Genomic DNA, 15,990 nt, shown 5'->3' with positions numbered 1-15,990 from the left:
CTTTGGTTGGCTTGTTGCCATCCACTGGCTTCTATTTCAGCCTTTTAAGAGACCTTTCAGAGGCTCTCAGACCTACACCACACTGGGTAGGTCTTTCCCGGCCCAGCCACTGTTTGATATCTGGCTTGTTCAGACAGATTCTGCTATGATTTCTGCTAAGTCCATTCACTGAGGAAAAGTTTACCTTGGGGTTTTGTTAACCAAAATACCCCCAGAGGTGTTGGGATCTGTACCCACCCTGTAGATTTTGGTGTACAAAAATCCCAACCAAGATCCCACTAGATTTTGAATAAACAGTTCCCCAATGTCCTGTGGCCAGCAGTGCTTTACATAACCAATTTTCATGCACTGCCCCAAACAGCATAACAGATAAACAAAACTCAGTCCTGCTTGGATTTAGGCTGTGCAGTTTTCCCTGCAAGTTCCATATAAGTGAAAAAAAAAAAACAACTCTTTTAGCCAGAGGCTTTAAATAATACTGTACAGCCTGGCAAGTCTGGAATCTGCACCTTTCCCTTTGATAAACTCCAAACTTTTTCTACTGTTCCTCAGCCCCACTCCGAAAAATCCTCACTTATTTCTTCCATACTCTGAGCTTTATTCATTTCTATATCATCTTCATTTAAGAATGAGTCCTCAGCAAAATCCTCCCAATCTTGAGGTCCTACCTTTCTTCTGCAGTATAAGGCTCTGGTGCATTTCTGTTTCCTGGCAGAGAAGGTCTGGTTCCCTTCTCTCTCCCTGCTGGGTTCCTCCTGTGTGGCTGCCTGCAACTAGGAACAACACCCATTTCTCTCTCAGTGGCTAACTGCCTGTGCTGGAGTGCAAGTGTGCCCTTAGTTCTGGCTAATTCTGAGCTCAGGTTGAGCTGGCTCAAACCACTTCTGGATTTGCTAGGCACTGGAACTGTTCTAGTCCCGGCTTTAGGAATTTTCTGCCCTCGGCCTGATGGGATTTGTAGTCCTGTTACCTTGCTTTTCACTTGCTGCATAGAAAAAGGTAAACAGGCATGAGGAGTCTTTATCTCCTTCTGTGTACTGTTATGCAAAGGCATTTTCTTTCTTTCTTGGCAGTGCCCTAGGAGGAATTTTAGGCTTATCTACTGTTTTCTCCTGGGACAATTCCCTACTTTGCTCATCAGTTCTGGGGCACTGCAAGGATTCATTTGCCTTCACAGGGGGTTCCCTGTGACAAAACATCTATATTTTGATCCCTGTTGATATTTTGATCCCTGTTACATCTTTACTAGCTTATGTAGAAAATTCAAAAGAGCTTCCAAAGTGCTTATTTCAATTAGCATTAACATTATATGCAAACTATTGTGCCTACAATACTGTACTTATCTTTCTGATCCAATGGTAACTAAGAACAAGATTGTATTCTGGAACTTACCAAATTCTGAGTCTTCAAAAACTCTTCAAAGGTAGCAGGAGGCTGTAGCATTTTCTACAAACATTTAAATACAAAATGATTAAATTAGCATCAAAGAATTTACAATGAGCCAGATGCATCATTCTGCACTTCTTCACATTGAATTTTAGTTGCCAGACATTAGACCATTCTTCTAACTTTTGCAGATGTTTTTGCATATTTTCCACTCCCTCTGGGGTGTCCACTCTGTTTCAAATCTTGGTATCATCCGCTAACCTTACCTTCTAACCTTTCAGCAATGTCACTCACAAACATATTGAACAGAATTGGTTCATTTGTTTTGTAAGACATCCTAGGTGGTATTTTTTAATTTGGGAGGATGGAATAGAAATTTTATAAATAAGCAAATACATATGTTTTTTAATTTCTAGTGTTTGAACACACTTTAAAGTATGATTTTATTTGTATACAGTTTTCCTCAAGTTCTTCTTGGACTTCCAGCTTAATCAGACCTGAAACTGGCATCCTATACCATGAGCCATTCTCCCCTCTCATCTCTACAATTATTGCAGTGAGCCATCTTTTTCTACTTAGAGAAGGACAGATTCTTCAAACTTTCGAAAAATAAAAGAACAAGAGGGCATTCAGAAAAGTTGAAAGGGGACAGATTAAAAATGAATGCTAGGAAGTTCTTCTTTACCTAACGTGTGGTGGACACCTGGAATGTGCTTCCAGAGGGCGTAATAGGGCAGAGTACGGTACTGGGGTTCAAGAAAGGATTGGACAATTTCCTGCTGGAAAAGGGGATAGAGGGATATAGATAGAGGATTACTGCACAGGTCCTGGACCTGTTGGGCCGCTGCGTGAGCGGACTGCTGGGCACGATGGACCTCAGGTCTGACCCAGCGGAGGCATTGCTTATGTTCTTATGTTACTTCTGAGCATCAAGGCTCCTTCCAGAAACCTTAAGTCATGGATTCAAAATCTAGCTGCTGAGTGTTGCTGTTGCATTCACTCAAAGGCTGTGAATGCTGTTTCTGCAGTATCCCCAGCTGTTCCAGGAAGCAGAATACCAGACTTAAGAATCAAATTCAATAATTCTGCATAGCAATGCATATCATTTGTCACTGAGTCATCAATCTTGCCCCTGCAATTTAAATTCTGACTTTCTGCATTAAGCTGAAGAAGAATGAGGGTTGGCAGAACAGTATAACTTTGAAAAAGCCAAGTTTGTTAAGCCTCTGCTCTCTGGAATGCTATTGTCTTGATTCCATCTAACTTATTTTTGTTGATGTATGCCAGTGCTCTTTCCCTGATAATCTTGCTTCACAGCACATTTGATAAGCTTATAATTTTATAAGTAAAAAAAATGTTTTCTAAAAGCACTTATGAACCTTGTTTTCTCCCATTTCTTTTTATGCTACTTTGCTCCAAAATAAGTGACTTTCTCTGTGAAAAAGTGACTAAAGTTACAGATCCAAAAGGTTGAGAAAGGCTGATTTTCCATGTCATAGGTCCATGAACTGTCTGCAAAAGCTACATGTTTGAACTTTTGTAACTTTTTTCAACATAACAGGGATTTGGATTGTTGTATTACTAATTGTTTGCCCTAATAGGATTCATTAAAACCTCATTTCTTTTCACAATGCTTAAACTAATATTGTTCAGTACAAAAGAATAGCCATACTAGGTTAGACCAGAGCTTAACGCGTTCCAGAGCTTAACTACAGTACTCTCTGAGTGAAAAAATATTTCCTCCTATTGGTTTTAAAAGTATCTCCCTATAACTTTGAGTGTCCCCTAGTCTTTGTAATTTTTAATGGAGTAAAAAAAAAAATCAATCCACTTGTACCCATTCTACACCTCTCATGATATTGTAGACTTCAATCATATCTTCCCTCAGCTGTCTCTTTTTCAAGCTGAAGAGCCTTAACCTCTTTAGTCTTTCCTCATACGAGAGGAATTTCATCCCTTTTATCGTCTTGGTTGCTCTTTTTTTTTAACCTTTTCTAGGTCTGCTATATCTTTCTTGAGATAAGGCGACCAGAATTGAATGCAATACTCAAGGTGAGGTTGCACCATGGAGCGACAGAGGGGATTATAACATTCTTAGGCCCCATTTTATGAAGACGTTAGGCTTTTTTATTGCTGGCCATGATGGTATTATCTCCGACACTCCTAGGAATTCTATGAACATTGGAACTAATACAGCCACGGTTGGTAATAAAAAAGCCTAAACACAGCTTCATAAAGGGGGGGGGGGGTAGTCTTGTTAACTATCCCTTTTTAAATAATTCCTAGCATCTTGTTTGCTTTTTTGGCTGCCACCGCATATTGGGTGGAGGTTTTAATTGTATTGTCCACAATGACATCCAGATCTTTTTCTTGGGTGCTATCCTCCAAGGTGGACCCTAGCATTTGGTAACTATGATTTGGGTTAATCTTCTTAATGTGTATCACTTTGCATTTGTCCATATTAAATTTCATCTGCCATTTGAACACCCAGTCTTCCAATTTCCTAAGCTCTGCCTGCAATTTGTGACAATCTGCATGCGCCTTAACAACTTTGAACAGTTTAGTGTCATCTGCAAATTTAATCACCTCACTCATCATTCCAATTTTCAGATCATTTATAAATAATAGCACAGATCCCTGTGGCGCTCCACTATTTACCCTACTCCATTGAGAAAAATAGCCATTTAATCCTACCCTCTGTTTAAAGATTTTCTAGACAAATTACAAAGACAAGGTACACAGTTTTCTATACAGAATTTTCCTCATCTTACTACCGATAGAGGTCAATATTCAGAGTGTTTATACTCCTAACCTTGAAGCATGTTTACATAAGTTCATTAGGTTTTTACACTTAATGTGGATTAAAAGCCAAAATCAACATGCCTTGAACTACATTCTGTAAATTGTGCCTGAATTTGAGCACCAAGTATTATTCTATAAATGACACTTCAAGCTGAACACCATTTATAGAACAGAACATTAGTGACAGGGTCCGCACCCTATGCTAAGTGAAATCTGGTGTAAATCCTCACATATAAATTAGGAGCAGATCTCCCGAATCCTATAATATTTCACAACTCTTTTGTGAACGTCCCTGACCCGCCCATGCCCCTTCCTTGTCCATATCCCCTTTTCAGCTACACACTAAAAGATGTGCACATGTATGCATCTTTATAGAATATCAGATAGCAAGATGTGTGTGCAAATCCAAATTGTTGCTTATTAATGCCAATCATTGATTGTCAGTTTTTTTTCCATTTGGAGTTTTTACTTGAACTATTTTATAGTAATAAATTATCTCAAGTCATTCCAGATTTGGGCCATTTTTCCCACCAAGCTGAAGGCCTGATGAGGGACTGTTAAGTGAACCTGTGTTACCTGCACATTTGCCAGTTAGTGTACACTCCTACCCCACGCTAAACAGTTAGCACCGGATTTATACCAGACACTAAAATCCATTCTAACTACTTAGCATACCTTAATACACATATCCCTTTTGAGGGTTAGGCACCCACAAATTTAAACAACCTTTATAAACTGTTTCCTACTTCACCTGTGGCAACTATGGAATCTCATTCCATATATTGCAAAAATGAGTCTGACCACAATGATCCATGCTGTGATAATATCACAACTGGGCTTCTGTAATGCCCTGTACCATTTATCAAATATAAAGGAGTTTGCACCAGCTCAAACTAATTCAGAATGCTGCCGCACAACTGATACAGGGCTGTATGTGATTTAACTACATTATACCCTTTCTGCAAAAACTGGGCCACAGTACCTAAAGAATAAGTTAGCCCTCTACGCACTTTTGAGACCTCCCAGGTCCAAACAAGGAGCATCATTATCGGTAGCCACACCAAAAGAAATTGTATAATATGATATTTGCCAGCGAGCCTTTTCAGGACTACCCCCACATTCTGGAACTCATCCCCAGAGGAGCTATGCGAAACTGAAGAGTACCTCTACTTCAGGAATCAGGTTAAAAGCCTAGCTATTTTTCCAAGCCTTTAATAAATGTGGCAACAATCTACTCACTCTGTATCTGGACTAGCTTGCTGCACCCTGTAATTTAGACTAGTTCCTCATATCTTATACACATATAATCTGCCTTTCAGTTTAACCACCCATGTATTTATCCCAATGACTTTGTCCTACCCATCATATTCTGTCTTTATATCTCAAGTGCACTTGCCTCCCTGGCTACTTATTAAGATGTTTCATTGCTTTATATTTTGAACTTGCTATGCTGACATTCACAATCAACAAAGCAATTTGCAACTTAAAATAATAGGGTAAAATAAAAGGAAAAGAGCAGAGCAAAAGACTGAGAGAAGAGGTACAACCAGTCTTTTTACTTTTTTCCCCAAAATTAAAAGTAATCCCCCCAAATGATTAGTGGAAGAAATAGGTCTTTACAGCAATCTTAAATTGAGAGAGATTTAAGCAGAGAACTCTGGCGGGAAGTCACAAGCGGTGTGCCACAGGGGTCGGTGCTGGGGCCGTTACTCTTTAACATATTTATCAATGACCTGGAAAAGGAGGCAAAGTGCGAGGTTATAAAATTTGCAGACGATACCAAACTGTGCGGCAGAGTTAAGACCAGGGAGGAGTGTGAGGACCTACAAAGGGACCTGGACAAGCTGGAAGACTGGGCAAACAAATGGCAAATGCGCTTTAACGTGGACAAATGCAAGGTCATGCATATAGGGAAAAAGAACCCGTTGTTCAACTACAAATTGGGGGGGTATTGTTGGGAGACAGCAGACTTGAGAGAGACTTGGGTGTGCTGGTGGATGCATCACTGAAGCCATCTGCACAGTGCGCAGCAGCCTCGAAAAAAGCCAACAGGATGCTGGGCATCATAAAGAAGGGCATAACAACCAGAACACGGGAAGTCATCATGCCATTGTATCGAGCGATGGTGCGTCCACATCTGGAATACTGCGTTCAGTATTGGTCGCCGCACCTCAAGAAGGACATGGCATTACTTGAGAGAGTCCAAAGGAGAGTAACGAAAATGGTAAAAGGGCTGGAACACTGCCCATACGCCGAGAGGTTGGATAGGCTGGGGCTCTTCTCTCTGGAGAAGAGGAGGCTCAGGGGAGATATGATAGAGACCTTCAAGATCATGAGGGGCATAGAGAGGGTGGATAGGGACAGATTCTTCAGACTGAAAGGGACAGCGAATACGAGGGGGCATTCGGAGAAACTGAAGGGAGATAGGCTCAAAACAAATGCAAGGAAGTTTTTTTTCACCCAAAGGGTCGTGGACACTTGGAATGCGCTACCGGAGGAAGTGATCAGGCAGAGTACGGTACAGGGATTCAAACAGGGATTGGACGGATTCCTGAGGGATAAAGGGATCGTGGGATACTGAGGGAGGAGCTGGGATGTAACACAAGTATAGAAAGCTAACCAAGTAATGAGTATAGAAACCAAACCAGGTCATGCATGTACAAGACCGGAAGGTTAGGACTTCGATAGGAAGACAGGACTTAAATGAGAAACCAAGGTGGCAAGGGAGCCTCTTCTGGTGATACAGGCAGGTCGTGACCAGTTTGGGCCGCCGCGGGAGCGGACTGCCGGGCAGGATGGACCTATGGTCTGACCCGGCGGAGGCACTGCTTATGTTCTTATGTTCTTTAGTAAGGAAACAAAAATATCAAAGATGGAATCTCGGGTGTCAACCCACCATGTTTGTAATGGAGTAGGGATAAACAACTGTTTGTCATTTGAAGAATGGAGCTCACAGGTGGAAGCTGATAGAAGCAGCACATCAAAATTCTACTTTACGGAGAGGGTGGTGGATGCCTGGAATGTGCTCCCGAGAGAGGTGGTGGAAAGGAAAACGGTGACGGAGTTCAAAGAAGTGTGGGATGAACACAGAGGTTCTAGAATCAGAAAATAATAGTAAATATTGAACTAAGGCCAGTACTGGGCAGACTTGCATGGACTGTGTCTGTATATGGCCGTTTGGGGGAGGATGGGCTGGAGAGGGCTTCAGTGGCTGGGAGGGTGTAGATGGGCTGGAGTAGATTTTGACAGAGATTTTGGCAGTTGGAATCCAAGCACAGAACTGGGTAGAGCTTTGGATTCTTGCCCAGAAATAGCTAAGAAGAATAAATTTAAATTGAATCAGGTTGGGCAGACTGGATGGACAATTCATGTCTTTATCTGCCGTCATTTACTATGTTACTATGTAAGCAGGACAGGCAATCCTTATCTCAAAGCTTTGAATGCAATAATAAGACTTTTACACCTAATTCAGTAACTCATTAGGAGCCAATGGTATTGCAGAAAAAGTAGAGTAACATGGATGAAGTATTTGGCATGGTGTAAAAGATGAATAGCTGTGTTCTAAATAAATTGTAAATATCATAGGATAGCTTGGTGCAATCCATTTAATAGAAAGTTGCAATAATTCAATTCTATTGATGGACAAGTGATTAATAATGTGTGGATGGTGTCAAAGTTAGGATTGCACAAATTGACTGTATTTACATAAGAACATAAGAATAGCCTTACTGGGTCAGACCAATGGTCCTTCAAGCCCAGTAGTCCATTCTCACGGTGGCCAATCCAGGTCACCAGTTCCTGGCCAAAATCCAAGGAGTAGCAATATTCCATGCTACCGATCCAGGGCAAGCAGTGGCTTCTACCATGTCTTTCTCAATATCAGACTATGGACTTTTCCTCCAGGAACTTGTCCAAACCTTTCGTAAAACCAGCTACGCTATCCACAACCAGAGCTTAACTATTCTATAAGTGAAAAAAAATTTCCTCCAATTGGTTTTAAAAGTATTTCCCTGTAACTTCATCGAGTGTCCCCTAGTCTTTGTAATTTTTGACGGAGTGAAAAATCGATCCACTTGTACCCATTCTACTCCACTCAGGATTTTGTAGACTTCAATCATATCTCCCCTCAGCCATCTCTTTTCCAAGCTGACAAGCCCTAACCTTTTTAGTCTTTTTCCTCTTTTTCCTCATACGAGAGGAGTTCCATCCCCTTTATCATCTTGGTCGCTCTTCTTTGAACCTTTTCTACTGCCACTGTATCTTTCTTGAGATAAGGAGACTAGAACTGAATGCAATACTCCAGATGAGGTCGCACCATGGAGTATTATAACATTCTTACGGGTCCTTTCACTAAGGCGCACCAGCCATTCCAGTGCACGCTAAATATTAGCATGCGCTAAATGCCAACACACGCCAGTGTGTCCATTATATCCTATGGATGCGTTAGCACACGCTAGCATCCAGCGTGCGCCAAATCGGCTACCGCACCTTAGCAAAAGGACAAGCAGCGTGGGTTTGAACCCACAATCCCAGGGTGCTGATGGTATAGCTTTATCCACTGTGCCACACAGTGAAAATAAATTAACCACAAATGCTTTATGGGCCTCATATGAGAAGCTCTGTGTCCAAGATTACCCCAAGTGTTGTGAAGTAAAAGGTGTAAGGTTAAAGAAATCAGCTCTTTTATAAGAGGAGAAACAGTAGGGGCAAAATATGAGCTTGGACAAAGTATCCATGTTACCGAATGTTCTAATCTAATGCATGCCTATTGATATATTTCATTTGTATTATGCTGACATTGTATCTGCCGTTCCTTCTACCTTGCTGCGCCTTAAGAATGGAACAAGCTGCTCATGTCCCTACAGCGGGTACTGTTTCTGGGAATGTTCAAGGCCTAGTTAAAAGCCCATCTCTTCGAGAGTGCTTTCAACGCCTAACTCCTCTCACCTTGGATTCTACATCCCCAACCCTATATGTCATGTCTATCTGTCCAAGTTAGGCTGTAAGCTCTTGCAAGCAGGGACCATCTATTAAATGTCAAAATGTACAGCACTACGTACACCTTTCAGTGTTATATAAGTGATAAATAGTAGTGGTAGTTATATGAATGTTCTATTGTGGTATCAATTGTATTCTGCTGACATTTATCATACTTCTGTTATACGATTGTTTTAAATTGTTGCTAAATGCTTATATTTCTGATATTGTATCATGTTAGCCCTATTAATAGGATTAAATTTGCCATCTCTAAGTTTACCTCATTGATTGTATTTAGGCTTATATTTGGTCAATTTACTATTGTTATGCTTTTAACAAAATTGTAAGTTTTATGTCAAGCTGTACTTGCTGTACACTACCTTAGGCGAATCTCTTCAAAAAGCTGGCTAGTAAAATCTGAATCCTAGCTATAACAATAAGCACAATAAAGAATAAATATCATTAGCCTTCATTATTTATCTAGCATAAAACCCAATAAAAATAGGTAGAATGCTAAGTACAGATGAGCAAAAAATATTAAAACATTAAATTCATAACTTGGGTATTCCTCAGTAATAGGGCACTTTGATAACGTTTCTTAATATTCTAGATGCTTCTATCATCATCTTTGATCATCATTCAAAAACAGCCCACTAGTCAGGAAATTTCCTAAGTAGAGTAAAGATCTGCAATCACTGAGCCAAAGGGTAAAAAGTCATTAAGAAATCAGTTTTAATCAATGTGCTTTTATTTTCACAGTTAATCCAATAAAGTACATTTGAATTATTTAGGTCAAACCATCTCATACTTTCAATGGCTTTCTAATGATAACTAGAATGGAGACAAATGACAGCCATCAATTAAATTAAAACAAGCATCACAGATGGAAAAAATTACTTTTCCTTCTGCTCTTTTAACTTATTTCAGTATTCATTGCACAAGATTGCTGGCTTCATAGAGCAGCTTGATTGCACCATGTCAGATGGAAAGTCATCCAGGGCAGACACTGACAATCTTACAAGTCACATTGTAATACATATGTATTAGATTTAGTACTTATGGCTATTATTACTTTCTGGAAATTATTCAAAACACTTATGTTAGCAGTGTGCTCACAGCACAAGATATAACTCAGTTAAACAAAGTATGGGCACAAACCAGGCATACAGCTTAATCCTTAAACGCCTTTATGTGCCAAGTTTCTACAAATATCATACGGATGCTCTATGTATCATACATCTTTGAAGGTCAAGAGAAAGAATGTTAGCCATTTCTAATTTTTTCCCACTTGCAAGGTTCACATTCCTAAATTAAACATGTGTTTTCTAGTATTTATTTAAAATTAATTGTTCACCCTTTATTTACAAGTACCAAAATACAAATGGCAGGTATATGAGCCTAGGATACCATGTTTTCATCCCAGAGATGCAGAACATAAGAACATAAAAACATAAGAATTGCCGCTGCTGGGTCAGACCAGTGGCCCATCATGCCCAGCAGTCCGCTCACGTGGCAGCCCTCTGGTCAAAGACCAGCACCCTAACCGAGACTAGCCCTACCTGAGTACATTCCGGTTCAGCAGGAACTTGTCTAACTTTGTCTTGAATCCCTGGAGGGTTTTCCCCTATGACAGACTCTGGAAGAGCGTTCCAGTTTTTTACCACTCTATGGGTGAAGAAGAACTTCCTTACGTTTGTATGGAATCTATCCCCTTTCAACTTTAGAGAGTATCCTCTCGTTCTCCCTACCTTGGAGAGGGTGAACAACCTGTCCTTATCTACTAAGTCTATCCCCTTCAGTACCTTGAATGTTTCAATCATGTCCCCTCTCAATCTCCTCTGTTCGAGGGAGAAGAGGCCCAGTTTCTCTAATCTTTTGCTGTACGGCAGCTCCTCCAGCCCCTTAACCATCTTAGTCGCTCTTCTCTGGACCCTTTCGAGTAGTACCGTGTCCTTCTTCAGGTACGGCGACCAGTGCTGGACACAGTACTCCAGGTGAGGGCGTGCCATGGCCCGGTACAGCGGCATGATAACCTTCTCTGATCTGTTCATGAGCCTCTTCTTTATCATTCCTAGCATTCTGTTTGCCCTTTTGCTGCCGCCGCACATTGTGTGGATGGCTTCATCGACTTGTCGATCAGAACTCCCAAGTCCCTTTCCTGGGAGGTCTCTCCAAGTACCGCCCCGGACATCCTGTATTCGTGCATGAGATTTTTGTTACCGACATGCATCACTTTACACTTATCCACGTTGAACCTCACCTGCCATGTCGATGCCCATTTCTCGAGCCTGATTATGTCACGTTGCAGATCTTCGCAATCCCCTTGTGTCTTCACTACTCTGAATAACTTTGTATCATTCGCAAATTTAATCACCTCGCTCGTCGTACCTATCTCCAGATCATTTATAAAGATGTTAAAGATCACGGGTCCAAGCACCAAGCCCTGCGGCACCCCACTGGTGACGCTCATCCAGTCCGAGTATTGTCCATTTACCCCCACTCTGTTTCCTATGTTCCAGCCAGTTTTTAATCCATGCGAGTATTCACCCTCGATTCCATGGCTCGCAATTTTCTGAAATAGTCGTTCATGCGGAACCTTGTTGAACGCCTTCTGAAAATCCAGATATACAATGTCGACCGGATCGCCCTTGTCTATCTGTCTGTTTACTCCCTCAAAGAAGTGCAGCAAGTTCGTCAAACACGATCTGCCTTTGCTAAAACCATGCTGACTGGTCCTCATCAGCCCGTGTCCATCAAGGTAATCAATGATGCTGTCCTTTATCAGTGACTCTACCATCTTTCCCGGTACCGAGGTCAGACTCACAGGTCTGTAGTTTCCCGGATCTCCCCTCGAACCTTTCTTGAATATTGGCGTAACATTCGCCACATTCCAGTCTTCCGGAATCTTTCCCGATTTGATCGACAGATTGGCTATTAGTTGAAGCAGTTCAGCTATGGTCCCTTTCAGTTCCTTGATGACCCTCAGATGGATGCCATCCGGTCCCAGGGATTTATCGCTCTTAAGCCTATCAAACTGCCTACACACCTCTTCTAGACTGACCATCAATCCTGTCAGCTTTCCATCTTCATTTACAGCATATAGCCTGATGGGTTCCGGTATGCTGTGTACATCTTCTTCGGTAAATACGGATGCAAAAAATGTGTTCAGTTTGTCGGCAATTGCTTTGTCCTCTTTTAGCGCGCCCTTGATTCCATGGTCATCCAAAGGTCCCACCGCTTCCTTTGCGGGTCGTTTCCCCTTAATATATCGAAAAAATGGCTTGAAGTTCTTCGCCTCCTTAGTTATTTTTTCCTCGTAGTCTCTTTTGGCCCCTTTTACCGCCTTATGGCACCTGCCTTGATGTTATTTGTGCTTGTTCCAGTTTTCATCCGTTTTTGACCTTTTCCATTCCTTAAATGAAGTTTTCTTGTCTCTGATCGCTTCCTTCACCTCTACAGTGAGCCACGCCGGTTCTTTTTCCTCTTGGATCCCTTGTTGATACGCGGTATGTATAGATTTTGCACCTCGGTGACTGTGTCCTTAAAAAGGGACCAAGCTTGCTCTAGCGTTTTTACAGTGCTTATCCTCTTCTTAATCTTCTTCCCTACCATGAGTCTCATCCCTTCATAATTCCCTTTTCGGAAGTTCAGTGCCGTGGCTGTCGTTTTGGACCAATTTTTCTTCCCTGCGTCCAGAATAAAGAAGTAAAAAAAGATTTAGTAAATCAAACTGAATTTAAACTTAGGGTTCCTTTATCAAGCCGCGCTAGCGGGGTTAACGCGTGTGACTTTTCATCATGCGCTAACCCCCGCGCTGGCCAAAAACTACCGCCTGCTCAAGAGGAGGCGGTAGCGGCTAGTGTGGCTGGCGGTTTAACGCGCGCTATTACACGCGTTAAACCGCTAGCGCAGCTTGATTAAAGGAGCCCTTAGTGACATATATCTTTGTTCTCACATTCTCTTTGTTTCTGCATGCTTTCCCTAAGTATTCATAGGCAACTTCCCTGATCTCATTTAAAGAACCTCTCTGGATTGCCAGTTGTAGTAAACTTTTTTGTCATTCACATGATCTGAAATCCTGATGCATATTTCCATAATCTCATTTAAAGAATCTCTCTAGTTTTAGCAGTCATGTGACATGCCTTCCCATCATAAGCAGACTTCCAGACTATAAATTTAAATTGCATCTGCAGTTGGCATTCATGCTTTTTTCACACAATTGTTTCTGATGCTTTCTCTGTGTGTTTACAGACGTATTTCCCTGATCTCATCTCTCCAGATTGTGAGTGCAGTGAGTTTTGCAGCAGTCACATGACCTCCAGATTGTACATTTAAATTGCATCCGAGAGTGGCATTTGCATCACCGAGGCACATGCCTGCAAGGAGTAAGTAGGGCTCCTTGGGTGAGCTCACATATTAATGACTTGTAGTCAATGTGTTAGAGCAGTGTTTCTCAAACTTTCTCGAGCCAGGGCACACTAAAGGTTGTGGCCATGGCTTGAGGCACCCAGAAGTGTGTGGACGTCGCTGTGATGACATCACGCATATGCGTGACATCATCACGTTGACGTCCACATATGTGCAGAGGTGCAAATTTTCTGAGCAATTTCAATGGCTACCCTTCCCTCACCGAGGATGCCACTTTTCCAATCTATCTTGGAGGATTTGGGCCTAATGTAATTGGTCATACCTACTCAGGAGGGCATATACTTGACTTAGGGCTCCTTTTACTAAGCTGCGATAGTATCCGAATCGCAGGTCCTCAAACTCTGCCTGAAACTGAAATCCTGTAACTGCACCTTGGATCCATTTCCATCCTATCTATTTGAGAAAATACCCGCACAGGCCATCTCTTCTCTCACCATACTCATAAATTCCGCCCTATTATTGGGCCTCTTCTCCCCTGAAATGGGACGCATTGCACTGACCCCCCTACTGAAGAAAGCTGACCTAGACCCCTCCACCCCATCCAATTATCGCCCAATAGCAAACATTCCGCTCCTAACCAAATTGCTTGAGTCCATCGTCTCCTCCCAACTCTCAGCCTACCTGGAAAGATTCTCTGTCCTCCTACCCTATCAACACGGCTTCAGACCCAACTTCAGTACCGAAACCCTCCTGGCCTCCCTAATCTCGAAGATCCAACAATTTCATTCTCACAAAAAATTTGCCGTTCTCCTTCAATTCGACCTCTCTGCTGCCTTTGACGTTGTCCACCATGACATTCTAATCTTCCTACTCTCCGAGATAGGCATTAGCTCTACAGTCCTTGACTGGTTCTCGAACTTCTTACGTTCTCGCTCTTACACCGTCACCAAACATGGTTCCTCTTCCTCCCCATGGAAACCGACATGTGGAGTCCCACAAGGCTCCCCCCTATCTCCCATCCTCTTCAACATTTATATGTCCTCCCTGAATCTCCTCCACCTATCCCCCCTAGAAACACTCTACACTTACGCCGACAATATCCTGGTCCTCCTCGAGACCGACGCGAACCTCACCAATCTCGCAGCTAACATTTCTTCCTGCATAACCAACCTTCAATCCTGGGCTCACACTGTACAAATGAAATTGAACGAGTCCAAAACCAAACTACTATGGCTCGGCCCTAAACTTGATCAATTACCCACTTCCATCCCACTACCCACAGGCTCCTCTCTACAGTTGGAGTTCTCTAGCAAAGTTCTGGGCATCACCATAGATTCATCATTATCCTTCAACGACCACCTCAACTCCCTGATAAAAAAATGCTTTTGCAGCCTTCACATGCTGAGGAAAGTGAGGTCCTGCTTCCACCAAAAACACTTCGCCGTCCTCGTACAATCCATCATCCTCTCCAGATTGGATTATTGCAATTCCATTTACCTAAGCCTAACAAAGAAAAGCCTTCACAGACTCCAACTAATCCAGAACACCGCGGCCAAACTTATCTTCTCAAAAAGTAAATTTGACCATGTCTCACCGCTCCTGTCCAAGCTCCACTGGCTTCCTGTTATTTCCAGGGTCCACTTTAAATGTGCCTGCCTAACCTTCAAGATCCTCCACGGTATCCTTCCTCTTCTTATCCCTCTATCCTGGAATTCCTCAAATCCAATCTCCACTAGATCCACGCAAAAATTAAAACTATCCTACCCCGGGGGGCGCTAGAGAGCCCAAGCAAGATGGAGGCTTGAGTCGCGAGCTCCCGCCACCAACTCTGCTATTTCAGGCATATCATTAACTACATCTCCAAAATATACGAAAATTTTGAGCTAAAACGATGCCTCTCTCTAAGCAAGGCAAGATCGAGGCTGCTTTTGCGGGCACTTCGGGCGCCAAGCGTCAGAAGCAAGATCCCCCGACACCCACGAAGAGCGAGTCGGGCAGGCCACGTGTGGATCCCGAGCAAACTATAGCCGATCACCTACAGCAGATCTCGAGCATGATGTCGGAGAGTAAAGATGATATCAAAGACATCAAACACGAGATAATGAACTTGACTGAAAAGATTTCAGCGATGGATGCTAAAATGCTAACATTAGAACGGAAAACTTTACTTATTGATGACGTAGCTACCAACCAAAAAATGGATCGGAGAGCCATACGTGCCCTGGAAATACAACTTGAGGATCAGGGTAATCGAGGACGTCGTCAGAACCTCCGTATCAGCGGCCTAAATGAAGGCATCGAGGGAACTGACGCATGTACATTTTCGAAGAATGGCTCCCTAAGGTGCTATCGCTCACATTTACCAGGCCTCTAGAGGTGGAGAGAGCCCACAGGGTACCAACGAAATCCCACCACGCTTCTCAGAAGTCGAGACCGATCGTGATGAAGCTGCTTCGC

The 15,990-nt window shown here is 42.4% G+C and overlaps 1 protein-coding gene across 10 annotated transcripts in view; it reads right to left on the bottom strand.

The window, feature by feature from the left end:
* The window catches only part of FAM227B (family with sequence similarity 227 member B), a 413,569-nt gene that overhangs the window by 365,066 nt on the left and 32,513 nt on the right, over positions 1–15,990 (bottom strand). For 9 of the 10 annotated variants that reach the window (XM_033920259.1, XM_033920257.1, XM_033920254.1 and 6 more), the window contains exon 2: positions 1,393–1,446. The exons of the other annotated variant lie outside the window; for it this stretch is intronic. In XM_033920259.1, the coding sequence (XP_033776150.1) occupies positions 1,393–1,443 (51 nt within the window). In that variant the 5' untranslated portion in view covers positions 1,444–1,446. The remainder of the gene's footprint in view (positions 1–1,392; positions 1,447–15,990) is intronic. 10 annotated transcript variants of the gene reach the window in all.

The sequence above is a fragment of the Geotrypetes seraphini genome, chromosome 14 (assembly GCF_902459505.1).
Source record: "Geotrypetes seraphini chromosome 14, aGeoSer1.1, whole genome shotgun sequence".
NCBI classification, from domain to species: Eukaryota; Metazoa; Chordata; class Amphibia; order Gymnophiona; family Dermophiidae; genus Geotrypetes; species Geotrypetes seraphini.
Note: the sequence above shows the minus strand (reverse complement) of the source record. Positions and strands in the feature narration are given on the sequence as shown.